This window comes from Hemiscyllium ocellatum, chromosome 22 (assembly GCF_020745735.1).
Source record: "Hemiscyllium ocellatum isolate sHemOce1 chromosome 22, sHemOce1.pat.X.cur, whole genome shotgun sequence".
NCBI lineage: Eukaryota > Metazoa > Chordata > Chondrichthyes > Orectolobiformes > Hemiscylliidae > Hemiscyllium > Hemiscyllium ocellatum.
In genome coordinates, this window is record NC_083422.1 from 46200579 (window position 1) to 46215578 (window position 15000).

Genomic DNA, 15000 nt, shown 5'->3' on the forward strand with positions numbered 1-15000 from the left:
CATGCAAATATTGGGAAGCTTGGCTCTTTCAATCCTGCTGTTGAAGACTGGGCCCAGTATGTGGAAAGAATGTGATTTCTTTCAAGGAAAATGACATTGGGACAGATGAAAAGCAACGAGTAATTCTTCTGACAGCTTGTGGTCCTGCAGCTTTTTTTTTAGGAACTTAACTTTCCCTGAAGCACCAGATACTAAAACTTTTCAAGAATTGACTGATTTAGTCGAGGAATATTATGACCATAAGCTTCCTCTAATTCTGAGACACTTTCAGTTTTACTTAGCACTTCAAGAACCAGGGGAATCTGTATCGGGATTTTTGATGAGGTTAAGATAACTGGCAGAGGCATGTGACTTTGATTTAATCCTTAATGAGATGCTGAGAGACCTTTTGGCATGTGGGATTAATGACATAACCATGCAAAAGAACTTACTAGCTGAAGCCTAACTGTACTTCAAACAACCACTACAACTGTCTTTGTCATTAGAAAATGAGGCACATGCAGCATATGAGTTACAGGGTACGCCGTTGGAAGTGGACATCCTCACCAGTCTAACTGACTTTCGGGGCCAGCACCTGAGTGAAGGCAATTGCATAGCCTCACTCAGGACATAGCGTAAACAGAGGGACTCTAGGTCAGCCCACAGCAAAATCCCAAAACAAAACCAACTCTCAACCAAATGGTTAACATTTTCTTCAAGATCAGGATTGGCAAACCATTGTAGATGCTGCCAGCATGTGGACTCGAGAGAGCAAAAGAGTCCCACTAGGCCCGACTTGAGTAAGAGAACTCCTAGGCTGGTATCCAGGAGAGTGCGCACCCTGGAAAACTCACTACCTCTGGCTTGGAAGAGTTCAATTGCTTAACAACATCCAAATCAGAACCAATCAAAATAAATGTCTGGTTAAATGGTCAGTCAGTTCTAATGGAGGTTGATACCAGCATGGCTGTAACAGTGATTGCAGAAACAGTTTTTTATAAAATTTGCCCTTGATTCGAACCTTTATGTTTGTGCAAGATTTCAGCTAGACAGAGAACCTATATCAGGGAACCTTTATTAAGGGTACAAGTTTGGTTGCAGTCTGTTATGAGAAGTAGCTGGTGCAGTTACCACGGAAGTTACCAAGCTTATTGGGGCAAAACTGGTTGAGAAAGATTCATCTTGATTAGTTAACACTTTTCAATTAGAAAATATCTGCCTGAGTGAAGTCCTAATTAAATACCTGGAGGTTTTTCAGGAAGGTCGAGGGACTACCAAAGGAGCCAAGGTCACTTTGCATGCTGACCAGGAAACAATTCCACAACTTTGCCAGGCCCCTCAAGTGTCATTTGTCTTGTGGGCAGAAGTAGAGGCAGAAATCAGAAGAAATCAGAAAGCGAAGGAATCATCAAACCAGTCCAGTTTGCAGAATGGGCAGCACTGGTCGTACTGATTTTGAAGCCTGATGGCTTGGTTCCCTTTTGTTACGCAAACAGTAAACCACTTTTTGCAGCTTGACAAACACCCAATCCTTTGCATTGAGGATTCATACGTAAAGTTGGCAGGGGACTGTCCTTCACAAAGTTGGGCATGAGTGATATGTACTTGCAGTTGTGGTTAGATGAGGATTCCTGGAAGTACACTGCAATTAATACATGCAAGGATTTTGTACTAATATCTGAGACTGCCATTTGGGGTACCATCAACCTGTGCAATTTTTCAGCGGACAATGGACAACATTTTACGAGGTCTACCTCAGGTCACCATTTATCCAGATGACATGCCAATATCAGAGAAGACCAATAAGGAGCACTTAGAGAATTTGGAAATAGTCCTTATACATTTCTCCCAGGCAAGCATTTGCCTAAGGAAGGAAAAATGTGTGCTCTACGCCCCCCCCCCCAAGTGATCTAGTTGGGCTACAGTGTCAATAAGACATAGTTACACCCATTGTTAGATGAAGTGAGGGCGATTAAATGTGCCATGCCTCTCACGTCTGTACGGGAGTTTAGATCTTTCCTTGAGGCTGCTGAATTATTATGGAAAGTCCATACATAACCTGGCCTCCATCATGGCACCTTTATATCAACTCTTGAAAAAAGAGTCAGCCTTGGAAATGGTCACGTAACCAAGCCATAGCTTTCATGGAAGTGAAGAAACAGCTACGATCCTCTAAGGTGTTGGCACACAATGATCCCATGTGAGATCTGATATTGATATACGATACCTCCCTGGGGTAGCATTAGCTCACAGGTGGCCCAATGGAGAGGAATGCCCAATGGTGTATGCATCCAGGACTTTGACTAAAACATAACATAAACACACCAGGTAGAGAAGGAAAGTTTGGCTATCATATTTGGAGTCAGGAAGTTTCACTAATACCTTAATGGACATAAATTTATAATTATAATGGACCATATTCCCTGCTAGACCTACTTAAAGAGGACAACGCAGTACCGTCCATAGCATTCAGTGTTGGCTTCCAAAACAGTACTAAATGCACAGAATTACATGTTGGAACACCACGCGCGAGGCCAAGTAATGAATGGGGTTGCATTGAGCTGCCTCACACTCACACTGGTGGTACTGCCACTGGGAGAATCTGCAATGGTTTTAAATTTTCTGGACACACTTCCAGTCACAGCTGACAACATCAGACTTTGGATGCAGAAAGAGCCGGTCCTGGCAAACCAGGTGATGGTGAAGGTGGAAACTAAAGGGCCGTAACAACCAGAATTGAAGCCTGTCTGTACCTGGAGAGACCAGATCACAGGAGAAGATGACATATTATTGAGGAGCAAGAGTGATTGTTCTGTGCAAAGGTTGCCACCAGATATTGGCTGAACTCCACCAAGGTCATCCAGGGGTTTCCAAAATGAAGATGTTGGCGTGAAGTTATGTCTCATGGCCTGGATTGGATGCAGACATAGCCGCATCGGTGGGGCAGTGCCCAAAGTGCCCACGAGGACAAAACTTACTACTATCAGCTCCTCTACATTCATGGAATGGCCAGGTAAACATTGGACTCATTTACACTCGGTTCTTTCATAGGCTCAATGTTCTGAGTCATTGTGGACAGTTGTTTGTGAAGTGCTGGATCTACATAGTATTCATTCGTCAAATATGGAGACAATGACAGAAAACCTGTGCGCATCTTTTGCAGGACACTGACTCCCAGAAGTGTTGGTCACAGATAATGGGACATCGTTTATGACCAGGGAATTTGAGTATTTCCTAAAGTCGAATGGTATTCGACCTATAAATACACCTCCATACTATTCATCATCCAATGGATAAGTTGGACTGAAGAGTCTGTTTCCATGCTGTATGATTCTACAACTACAAGCCATCTGTTATATTGCAGCGTTATGGGTTTAACATGACAAGTAGATTTCCTGGGGAACCAATTACTGAATTTTTGATGAATGGTGGAAATTGGCAGAATATTGAGTACGGTTCAGCACTTCAGGAAATGTTAAAGGATCACTTAGTGTGTGGAATTAATAATATTGCGACTCATAGGAAACTACTGACTGAACTACGTTGGGATCTCAAAAAGAACTGGCCCAATCCCGTAAAAAATGTGGGATAAAGGGGCTCGGCATCTTCAGGGCCCCTGGATAGTACCGATCTCAACCCTTGGTGATCCCCATACCATACAGCCATGTCCCGAGCCTATAATATCTACAGTCCTCATTTGTTGCCATGGAAGGGCAATTGGAGTTGGAGGCTGCAAGGTTCCTGAACTGGACGCAAAGTTTGTCCACAATACAATGAGGAGCAAAAATATCCATGCTGTGCTTGTGTTATAGAGTCTGTCAAGATAAGGCTACCCCAACACATCACCCAGTTTGAAGGGCAAAGCCACCTCAAGACAGGGCTTTGTAAATAAATCAGGCTGAGGAATTGATAAAGCTAAATTATATCATTGCTCCCAAAGTGGTCCCAATAATATAAAACCTCAGGTAAATAGCCACCTGTTGAAATGAACATAGATACAGGTGACACTGTATTTACTGTTCGGGAGAAAAACTATAGGAAACTCCAATGGGACATCTTGCCTTTAGGCCTGTAGGACACTAAGGCTAGACTGACTAACACTGGCAGAGGTAGAAAGGAAGTATGACCAGATTGAGAAAGAAGACCTGGCCATTGCTTGAATGGTGAAAGAATTCCACCAGTATGTCTCCTGTCGGTGTTTCACCATATTAACTAATGACAAACCTCTGCTGGGCATCTTCAAAGAAGACAAGGCAATCCCACCATTACATCAGCTCTGATCCAATATTGAGCACTGTTATTGGGTACCCATGAATATATCTGGGAACATTGTCTAGGAAGCCAACTGGTGAATGCGAACGCCTTGAGTTGTCTGCTACTACCCACCAGCATACTTTCACCTCTGAAGATGGATGAAGTCATCATGACTTTAAATTTCATGGACGCTCTCGACCAGAACTGGGCAAGTGAATCGAGACTTGGACCCAAAATGACTCTAACATTGGCAAAGCTACAGCAATATCATTCTAAATGGAGGATGACAAGGATGTCCTATGGATGGGTTCAAACCCTATATCTTAAAGTATCAGGAGTTGAGCATTGAAGATTGCAGTATCTTATGTTTGTCTCCCATCCAAGTCAGTGACCAATACTCCAAGAATTGCATAAAGGTCACTCATGAATTTCTAAAATGAAAATGAAAATGCTCATAAGGAGCAAAGTTTGGTATCTTAGTCAACCTGGTTAAGCAGTGGAAAAAGTGCCAGGAAAACCAGGAGGCTCCACCAGCAGCCTCAATGCACCATTGGAAAAGGTCAGGCAGATCCAGGGTGAGAGTCCATGCAGATTTCATTGGGCCATTAATGGGCTCTATCAACACAATTCAAAATGGTTGAACATGCACAGAATGGCCTCGAATGCCTCTTTCAACATCATAGGAAATCTGCCAATCTTTTAGTATGCATGGTGCACCTGAGGTCCGTGTAATAGTCAATGGGACTCCAATGGAGAATTTTAGATTTTTTGAAGACAAATGGGGTAAGCCACATCCCCACCCTACCATCCATCCTCAAATGGTTTGGCTGAGCAAACAATCCATGTATTCCGCAGGAGAATAGCAGAGGAAGGAATATACAGGGTTTTTGGAAAGGATGCTTGCACTTCTCTTCAACTATAGGACAATACTGCAGATAACAATGGGAAAGATGTAGTGGCATTGGAAGAGATTTAGAGGAGGTTGATCACTAGATTGACCCCAGAGATGAGGGGTATGTCATATGAACAGAGATTGAACAGCTTAGGCCTATACTCTCTGGAATTTAAAAGAGTGAGGGGAGATCAAATTCAGGTATTCAAGATGATAAAAGGTGTGGATAAAAAGACGTGGAGTGGATGCTTTTTTTTGTGGAGCATTCTAGTATGAAAGATCATAGTCTTAAGATAAAAGGTAGAAAATTTAAAACAGAGTTGAGGAGAAACTACTTCTCCCAAAGAGTTATAAATCTATGGAATTCAATACCCCAAAGAGCGGTGGATGTTGGGACAGTGAGTACATTTTAGAAAGAGTTAGACAGATTTTTTATTGGTAATGATTTGAAGGGATATGGAGAGAAGGCAGGAAAATGGGGGTGAAGAGCATGTCAGCCACGACCGAATGGTGGAACAGACTCGATGGGCCAACTGACCTAATTCTGCTCCTATATCTTTTGAACTTTTGAGTAGTCCCAGTGGAACTACTGATTGGCCAACTCCTTTAGAGAAGGCTTAGCCTGAATTTTCCAAATCTGGGTGGCAAGATTGAATTAAAACATGGAGCCTAGAAAAGGTACCAAGGTGGGCATGGGCCAGATGAAGATTACATTTTCCCTTATATACCCCGCAGTCACCAGCTCCTCAGGTATTTGGCTGGATTCATCTGAATCAATAGCTGGTCCAGGAAAGTTTTTTTCATCTTTTCAGATGCATGGTCTGTTTCTTCTGGCCAAATGCTCTATTGTGTTTTCTGCATTAAATAAAATGTTGCTGTTTGATAATTCTGAATAATGTTTGAATTGTGTCTTCACTACTAAATGGACTACTTATCCTAGAGTTAGATCCTCTTTGGATCGAAGAAATTCAGTAATTCAGGAAGTTAATAAATAATTCAGTAAGTCAAAGACAATTTTGTCACAAGTGAGCTCAGTTGTAAGTACGCATAGTTCAAAAAGTGTATGTAAGTAATTAGTGCAGCTATTTCCACACTCTCGTGGGCATTGGTATCTGCTATTGAAGGGTGATCTCACCAGTTTCCGATTTATTCTTGATGTGAAATACTTATCAAGAGCTATTATAAAGCTGTTAAAGGTAATTTGTTTTTCCATGATCTGATGTCTATGGAACACCATCACCTGATGCTCTTTCCATCTCATGGAGAAGTGCACTAACCTGTTTTGTATTTCATATTAGCCATTATCCAATTTTATTGTGCCTTTTCCCACTCCATCAAAACAAATTAGCCCCTCATGCCTTCTTAGCTTTCCTTGTTTAGATTAAGTACCATAGTTCCAAACTGAGCTATATCACATTGAAACTTAATACAAAATGATTGATATAATTGTCACTATTTCTCAAAGGCTCCTTTAAAGCACGGCTATTAATTTGCCTTTTTCATCAAAAAGTACCATATCTAAAATGACCTAATCCCTAATTGATTCTTCAATACTTGCTCCAGTTGTGTGCTATTACCCGAAGACCAGATAGGATGGCAGATTCAGTCTTTAATGAACAAGATGGGTTTTACAACAATTGACGGTGATCACATAGTTGCCATTAGACCAGATTTTTATTCTAGATTTTATTGAATTCAGATTCCACTATCTGCCATAGTGGGATTCAAAGCCATTTACCAAGAATAGTTTCTGGGGTTCTGGATTATTAGTCCAACAACACTAATACTACACCACCACCTCTTACATGATGCAAGCTTTTACTACATATGTCTTGTAATTTTACTTATCACTTTTCTACTTTCTGTTACAAGTATAGCTTCCCTGTAATTTGACCTTCCTCTCAAGTTCGCTTTTGTGGGCTCTCCATCATTGAATATCTTTAAGGTGGGATAGATTAATTTTGGCCTCTTAGCAAATTGAGGGAAATGAGTAGCAAGTGGGAAGGTAGATTAAACTGGAGATCAACCATGTTAATATTGAATGGTGGACCAGGCTCAATGGGCCGAATGGTCTCCTTTTGCTCTTGTTGTGTTCTTGCGAAGGTTCATTCCATTCAGTTTATAATTAACGTAAGACAGTCTCTCCACAAAGGGGGAGCTCTCCTCTTCGGTCAACTGATCAGTCATTTCATTCAGATAACTCACAAACTAAACCAGAATCAGATATTTGTCAGCTCACCAATGAGTTTCATAGGTCAAGACTGAATAAACCTAATGGTATTAGAAACAAGAGTGGGAGTGTCCAGTCTAGTCATTCAAGTCTGTTCCACTGCCATTGATCTTCTCCCTCAATTTCGTCTTCCTACATTAATCCTAAGATCCTTAATTATCTCATCCCCCATCATAATATGTTGACCTTTGCCGTCAATATACTCAATGACTGAGAACCCAACCTGAGGTAGAGAAGTCCGAAGATCCATGATCCTCTAAATAATAAGAAATGTTGTATTAGCTCAGTTCCAAGCAACTGGTTCCTGTCTTGTGACTTATGAACATGGCCAGCGGTCCCACTCTCTCTCTCTCTTTCCAGCCAAGGGGACTAACAACCTGAAACCAATTGATGCACAGGTCATGAGTATATGCCCAATTAACAAGTGTTTGAGTTTCCTATGGGAGTCTTCATGACAGAGCCTGTAATCTGGTTTTCATCTAAAGTTAAAATATACCAGTCTTGGATGGGTCGAACTGTAGATGAGAGGTCAGAAGTGAGAAAAGTGTGAAAGACTCTAACCTCAGTAAGCGCATGCCAGCTGTTGCTCCGAGATACACTGGGGTCACGTACTGCTGTTTCTCAGGAACTCGCTCTTTAGCCTTATCGAGGCACACTTTCAGGGATTTGCCGGCCTGTTCAATATCATTCCAATAACTGGAAATGCCTGGTCCTACAAGGGAGGGAAAAGAGAAAGCCTGTTAAGGGGCAGAATAGAATTCCCTCAGTGTGGAAGCAGGCCATTCAGCCCATCAAGTCCACATCAACCCTACAAAAAGCATCCCAACCAGATTCCACCCCCCCATTCTACATGGCTATGGCTAATCCACCTAGCCTTCATACCCTTGGTTACTAGGGGCAATTTAGCATGGCCAAACCACCAAACCTGAGCATATTTGGATTGTGGAAGTAAACTGGAGCACCCATAGGAAACTCACGCAGACAAAGGGAGAACATGCAAACTCCACACAGAGAGTCATCCGAGGCTGGAATTGAACCTTGGTCCCTGGTGAGGTAGTAGTGCTAACTACAGAGCCACTGTGCCACCTACGTACATGTATACAATAATATCTTTTCAGGAGTAGAATATAAACATGCAACGTGTACGTTTTTCATGTATACTTCTATATATGTATGTGTATAGACACATATACATACATACACACATGTAACCAAACACTATTCCTGTGGTTCTGTTCATATCACGTGGATAGGAAATATTTTGAAATGTAGCAGAGAGACAGGCAGGGAAGGAAGGTTCTTCACTGTCACTGGGTCAAAATCCTGGTACTGCCATCCTAGCTGTACACTGGCTGTCTCTACAACTTCAGGATTGCCCATCACTACTCTGGAGAAGGTGGCAATCAACACTTTCCAAGCCAGAGATGCCCATATCACTTCAATAACTAAAGAAGAGAGTGAAAAACAGTTATAGTCTGAGGTACTAATGAGAGAAAGGAGAAGGGGAGCAGTGAATTGGAGAACAAGGAGAGGGAGAACATGACAGGAAGAGATGGAAAGGGGCAGAGATAAAGAGGGTTTGAGAGAGAGAGTAAGAGTCAGAGAGATTAAGGAAAAATGACACGAGGGGAGTGAGAGAGAGAGAAAAACACCATGTCAAGAAAGAGAAGAAAGAGTCAGAGGGAGAGAACGAGGGATCATGAGAAGGAATAGAGCAGGAAGAGATAGAGAAGATAAAGGGAGAAAGAAGGAGAGAAAGGAAGTGCGAGAGGAAAGACAGACGGAGAAGAAGAAAGTGAGAGAGAAAATCAGGAAGAGAGAGACAAACAGAGAGAAAAAGACTGAAGGAGATGATAAGAGCGAAAGAGGCAAGTACACTGAAGACAGTGAGGGAGACCCTTAGATAGAGAGTGAAGGAGAGAGCAAGGGACGGTGTGAGGGATGGGTTAAGGTCAGCAGCAAGAGATGCAAGGAAGAAGTAAGACAGAGGGGGAAGAGCAAGAAACAAAAGGGAGAGTGCAAGTAAATGAGAGGGGGGTAGAACTTGAGAAACAGAGAAGAAAATGAAAGGCAAAGGGGGCAGAGGGGAGTATGGGAGCACGGGGGGAGAAATGAATGTGAGAGACAGAGTAGGAGTTCCGAGTAATACCTAACCAAACTTCAAGCCGCAAATCTCTTACCTTTCACTTTGCAGGAATCCACCTCTGTAACTATACCAGTATCATTCACCTTCTCAGCTGGCCAGGAGTAGATGTACAATGCAGTGTGAGAGGAACCGGCATCAAGCACTATTCCATACTGTGGACATAGAAAAGGAACGTGGCATCATTCTGCAAGGACGCATATTAGATTGTAATGCTTCATAACACTAACATGAGATCAGAGGGAGCTGATTCAAACATCAGGTCCAATATCCAGACTGTTCATCAAAGGAATACAAGACTGCATCACTGCTCCCCTTTGTCCAGAATCCAACTTTGGGGTTTTGTTTTTTTTTTCTATAGCAGGAGCTAGTATCGAGCTGCCAACCTGCATTTTGTCTGAAGGTCAGAAAACACGCATTGTTCAAGCTTCTGATAATCTATCAGACATGAATTATGAACTAATGTTCTCTGTCTCTGGTTTGATGTCCTGCTCAGGGGGTTTATTCTCCAGGATTGAGTGTGTTTATTCTCCAAAATGGCTGGACGGACTTTAGTAGGCACATTGTTCTTTGAAAATGGTTAAGAAGGCATTTAAAATGCTTGCCTTCATTGTTCAGACCACTGAGTATAGATGCTGCGACATCATGTTGAGGTTGTACAGTTCTGATCATCTTGCTATAGGAAGAGATAAAAAAAACTGCAGATGCTGGAATCCAAAGTGCTCCGGATGTGGTCTTCTCTACATCGGTGAGCCCCAATGTAGACAAGGTGTCCATTCCACCATGCATTTTTGCTGGGCCTGAAACAGCTAGTCTGACCTCCTGGTCACCACCCATTTCAATTCCCCCTCTGACATGTCCCTCCACAGTCTCCTCCATTGCCGCAGTGAATCAGACCACAAATTGGTGGAACAACACCTCACCTTCCGCCCAAGCAGCCTATAGCCTGAAGGGCTTAACACAGAGTTCTCGAATTTCAAATAACCTTCCCACCCATCCCTTTCCAACCCTGCCTCCTCCCTGCCATTCTACCTACCAACCTTTCCTTCCAAATACAAATCGAATTCATCCCTCCCATCGACCAACCAGGTTGCATCCATGACCTGTGCTCACCTATCGCTACCTCACTGTTCTGCTACTCTCCCCATGCCACGAAACCCTCTTCATCTGCAGTTCCAAGAGAGTTCAATAGATTTAGCAGGATATCACTAGGACTGTAGGATGTGACTTTTAAGGAAACGCTGGATAGGCTGGGACTTTTTTCACTGGAGGCAACTGGTACAATTACAACATTAAAAGGGTATATGATGGGTATTCTACGTTGGGGCTCATTGATGTAGAGAAGACCACATCCAGGGCACTTTGGATTCCAGAATCTGCAGGTTTTGAGGAGTTGAGGAGTGACCTTCTAGAGGTTTATAAAATCATGAGGGGCAAGATAAACTGAATAACAAAGATCATTCTCTAGGATAGGGAATTCAAAACTGAAGGGTTTATTTTAAGGTGAAAGGGGAAAGATTTAAAAAGGGACTTTTTCACAATGGCATAGAGCTGCACAGCATGGAAACAGACCCTTCGGTCCAACTCGTCCATGCTGACCAGGTATCCTAAATCAACCTAATCCCATTTGCCCATATCCATCCAAACCCTACCTCTTCATATACCCATCCAGATCCCCTTAAGATTACAAAGGGATCTTGATCAATTGGGCCAATGGGCCAAGGAATGAGAGATGGAGTTTAAATTGGATAAATACAAGGTACTGCATTTTGGGAAGATGTACAAGGGCAGGACCTATAGAGCTAATGGTAAGGCCCTGGGCAGTGTTGTTGAAAAGAGGCTTAGAGGTGTAGGTACATAGTTCTTTGAAAATGGCATCACAGGTAGACAGGGTGGTTAAGAAGGCTTTTAGTATGCTTGCCTTCAGACCATTGAGTATAGATGTTGTGACATCCTGTTGAGGCTGTACAGTTCTGATCATCTTGCTATAGGAAGAGATAAAAAAAACCTGCAGATTCTGGAATCCAAAGTGCCCTGGATGTGGTCTTCTCTACATCAGTGAGCCCCAACGTAGAATACCCATCATATACCCTTTTAATGTTGTAATTGTACCAGCCTCCACCATCTCCTCTGGCAGCTCATTCCATATACACACCACCCTCTGCATGGAAATATTGCCCGTTAGGTATTTTTAAACCCTTCCCCTCTCACTTTAAACCTATGTCCTCTAGTTTTATACTCCATTACACTGAGGAAAAGACCTTGGCTATTTAACCTACCCATGCCCCTCATAATTTTATAAACTTCTAGAAGGTCATCCCTCAGCCTCCAATGCTCCAAGGAAAATAGCCCCAGCCTATTCAGCCTCTCTCTATAGCTCAGACCCTCCAAACTTGGCAACATCCTTGTAAATCTTTTCTGAACCCTGTCAAGTTTCACATCCTTCCTACAGCTGGGAGATCAGAATTGTACACAATATTCCAAAAGTGACCTAACCAATGTCCTATACAGCCACAAGTTGACCTCCCAACTCCCATACTCAATGCACTGACCAAGAAAGGAAAGTATACCAACACGTTTGTCATTATCCTTTCGACCTGGGACTCCATTTTCAAGGAACCTACATTCCAAGATCTGTTTGTTCAGCAATACTCCCCAGGACTTTACCATTAAGTGTATAAATCCTGTTCTGATTTGCCTTTCCAAAATGCGCATTCATTTAAATTAAATCCTATCTGTCTTTCCTAGGCCATTGCCCAATCTGAACAAGATCCCATTATAGTCTGAGGTAACCTTCTTGGGCGTCCACTACACCTCCAACATTGGTGTTATCTGCAAATTTACTAACCGTACCTCCTAAATTCACATCCAAATCATTTATATAAATGACGAAAAGCAGTGGACCCAGCATCGATCCTTGTGGCACACCACTGGTCACAGATCTCCAGTCTAAAAAGTGTATGTGGAATGAACTGTTGATGGAAGTGATAAATGCAGATACAGTTACAACATTTGAAAGACATTTAGATAGGTACATGAATAGGAAAGGTTCAGAGCGACGTGGGCCAAACATGAAGATGCGTTGAGGTTAGTTGGGGAAACTTGGTTGGCATGAACAGGTTGGACTGAAGGATCTCTTTCTATGCAGTATGACTCTATGAGTCTAATATTGAGGAAGTTCATTCTCCACAATGGGGGGAGGGGAGGAACATTTGCGTGTGGAAATGTCACTAGACTGGTAAGCCAGAACCCCAGGTTGATATTCTGGGGTCATGGGTTTGAATTTCACCATGGCACCTGGTGAAATTTGAATTCAATAAAAAGCTAACCCAATGGCGTAACCACTTTCAGTTGTTGTAAAAACCCACCTGGTTCACTAATGTTCTTTACTTGCCTTTCCTACCTAGTCATGCTTACATATGTCTCCAGCCTCACAGCAACGTGGTTGACTCTTGACTGCTCTCAGGCAATAAGGGATGGACAATAAATGCTGGCCTTGCAAGTGATGCCCACATCCCATGAATGAATAATACAAAAGACAGAACAAATCAAATACAGAAAAGGGTGAAGTGACACGCTTTGGTTGGAATAACAAAGATTGGAGAGGAGAGATGATGTGAAGAGGAGAGGCAATACAATCTGAATGGTACAAGGTTAAAGACAGAGCAGGATGAGAAGCCAAGGATTATTTGTGCAAATGTGAGAATACTGATTCAGAATAAATAAAGCATATGGAATCCTGAGCTTTTTAATTAGAGGCATAGAGTAAAAAGGTGAAGTGATCACAGTCCTAACAAAGTATAGACTGTTCTCTCATTAGAGAAAGGAGATTCTGGTGGTTTAACCTCAGGGTCACCACACCTGAGGAAAGGGGAGAGGTTGAGGAAGGTAACCTCAGCCACTCAAGTTGTTGACTTCATTCTACATTGCAAACCAGCCAACCAGCCAACTGAGCTAATTGACTCCAGAAGACAGAGTACAATTTCAATGAGGAAAAAACCCTTGGTGCATTGGATTACAAATACATCTTTTAAAAGATTCTGAATAGATATCACAGATAAAATTAAACATATTTAATAATGTCGTAGAAAACAGTTTAAAAGGAGCGGACTGGTGGAAAGCTGACATTATGTTTTAATTTCATGAATAAAGTATAGGATGACTAGAAAGTATAACATCAGAGGTAAAATAAAACAAATCCTACAAAAGGAGAAAACAGAAAAACAGCTGGAAATAAAGGAATGAATTGACAGTATATAATTCAGTTTGAACAACCTCATTAAAATTCTTTGAAGTGGTGAGTAGGTATGGATAATGCAATAGGCACAATTGATCTGAATTTCCAAAAGGCCTTCAATAAGGTGCCACACTACAGCCTCATAAAGAGGATGGAGCCATGGATGATTCGCATCTAGCTAACTGTTGTACCAAAAGGAGTGAGGAGGAGTAAAGAATTGTTATTCCAAGCAGCACAATGGCTCATTAATTAACAATGCTGCCTCACAGCACCAGGGACCTGACCTCAATTCCAGCCTCAGGCAAATGTCAATGTGGTGTCTGCACATTCTCCCCGCATCTACGTCAGCTTCTTCCCACAGTCCAAAAATGTGCAGGTTAGGTGGATTGGCTATGCTAAATTGCCCATAGTGTCCAGGGATATACAGATTATGTGTAGTAGCCAGGGCAAGTGCAGGGTTACAGGGATAGGGTTGGGGGCTGGGTCTGTGTGGGATATTCTTTAGAGGATTAGTGTGGACTTGATGGGCTGAATGGCCTAGTTCCACACTGCGGAGATACTATGATTCTATGGCACAAGGTGGAAAGTAGAATGCTGTAGGAATCTGTGATAAAACAATTGCAAATTCACAATTTATATGAATAATTTAGACTTTAGAATCAAAAAATACAATTTCTAAATTTCTTTATGACACTTAATGGAGGTGATCATTATCATAGAGGATGACCGCAAAAATATGAATGGGGATATGTTTGTCAAATGAATTCAGAAGTGTCCTATTTTGGAAAGAAGAGTGAGAGATTGGATAGCACTTGAAATGGAGCAGAGCAACAATGGGATCAGGAATACAAATGCACAAATTATTGTAAATAGCAAGACCACAAAGAGCAAACCAAGCCCTCAGGTTTATTTCTTGAGGAATAAAACTGAACATAGAAAACCTCTGCTACACCTGTAACAAACCTTGGTTAAATCACAATAGCATATTGTGTATAGTTATAGAGTCATAGAGATGTACAGCATAGAAACAGACCCTTCGGTCCAACCTGTCCATGCCGACCTGATATCCCAACCCAATCTAGTCCCACCTGCCAGCACCTGGCCCATAACCCTCCAAACCCTTCCTATTCATATACCCATCCAAATACCTCTTAAATGTTGCAACTGTACCAGCCTCCACCACATCCTCTGGCAGCTCATTCCATACACGTACCACCCTCTGTGTGAAAAAGTTGCCCCTTAGGTCTCTTTTATATCTTTCCCCT

The 15000-nt window shown here is 42.2% G+C and overlaps 1 protein-coding gene across 2 annotated transcripts in view; it reads right to left on the reverse strand.

Annotated features, from left to right (window-relative positions):
• The window catches only part of entpd1 (ectonucleoside triphosphate diphosphohydrolase 1), a 129738-nt gene that overhangs the window by 43964 nt on the left and 70774 nt on the right, over positions 1-15000 (reverse strand). For both annotated transcript variants that reach the window (XM_060842149.1, XM_060842150.1), the window contains exons 3-4: positions 9536-9653; positions 7917-8067 (exon numbers count right to left, since the gene is read on the reverse strand). In XM_060842149.1, coding sequence (XP_060698132.1) covers positions 7917-8067; positions 9536-9653 — 269 coding nt within the window. The remainder of the gene's footprint in view (positions 1-7916; positions 8068-9535; positions 9654-15000) is intronic.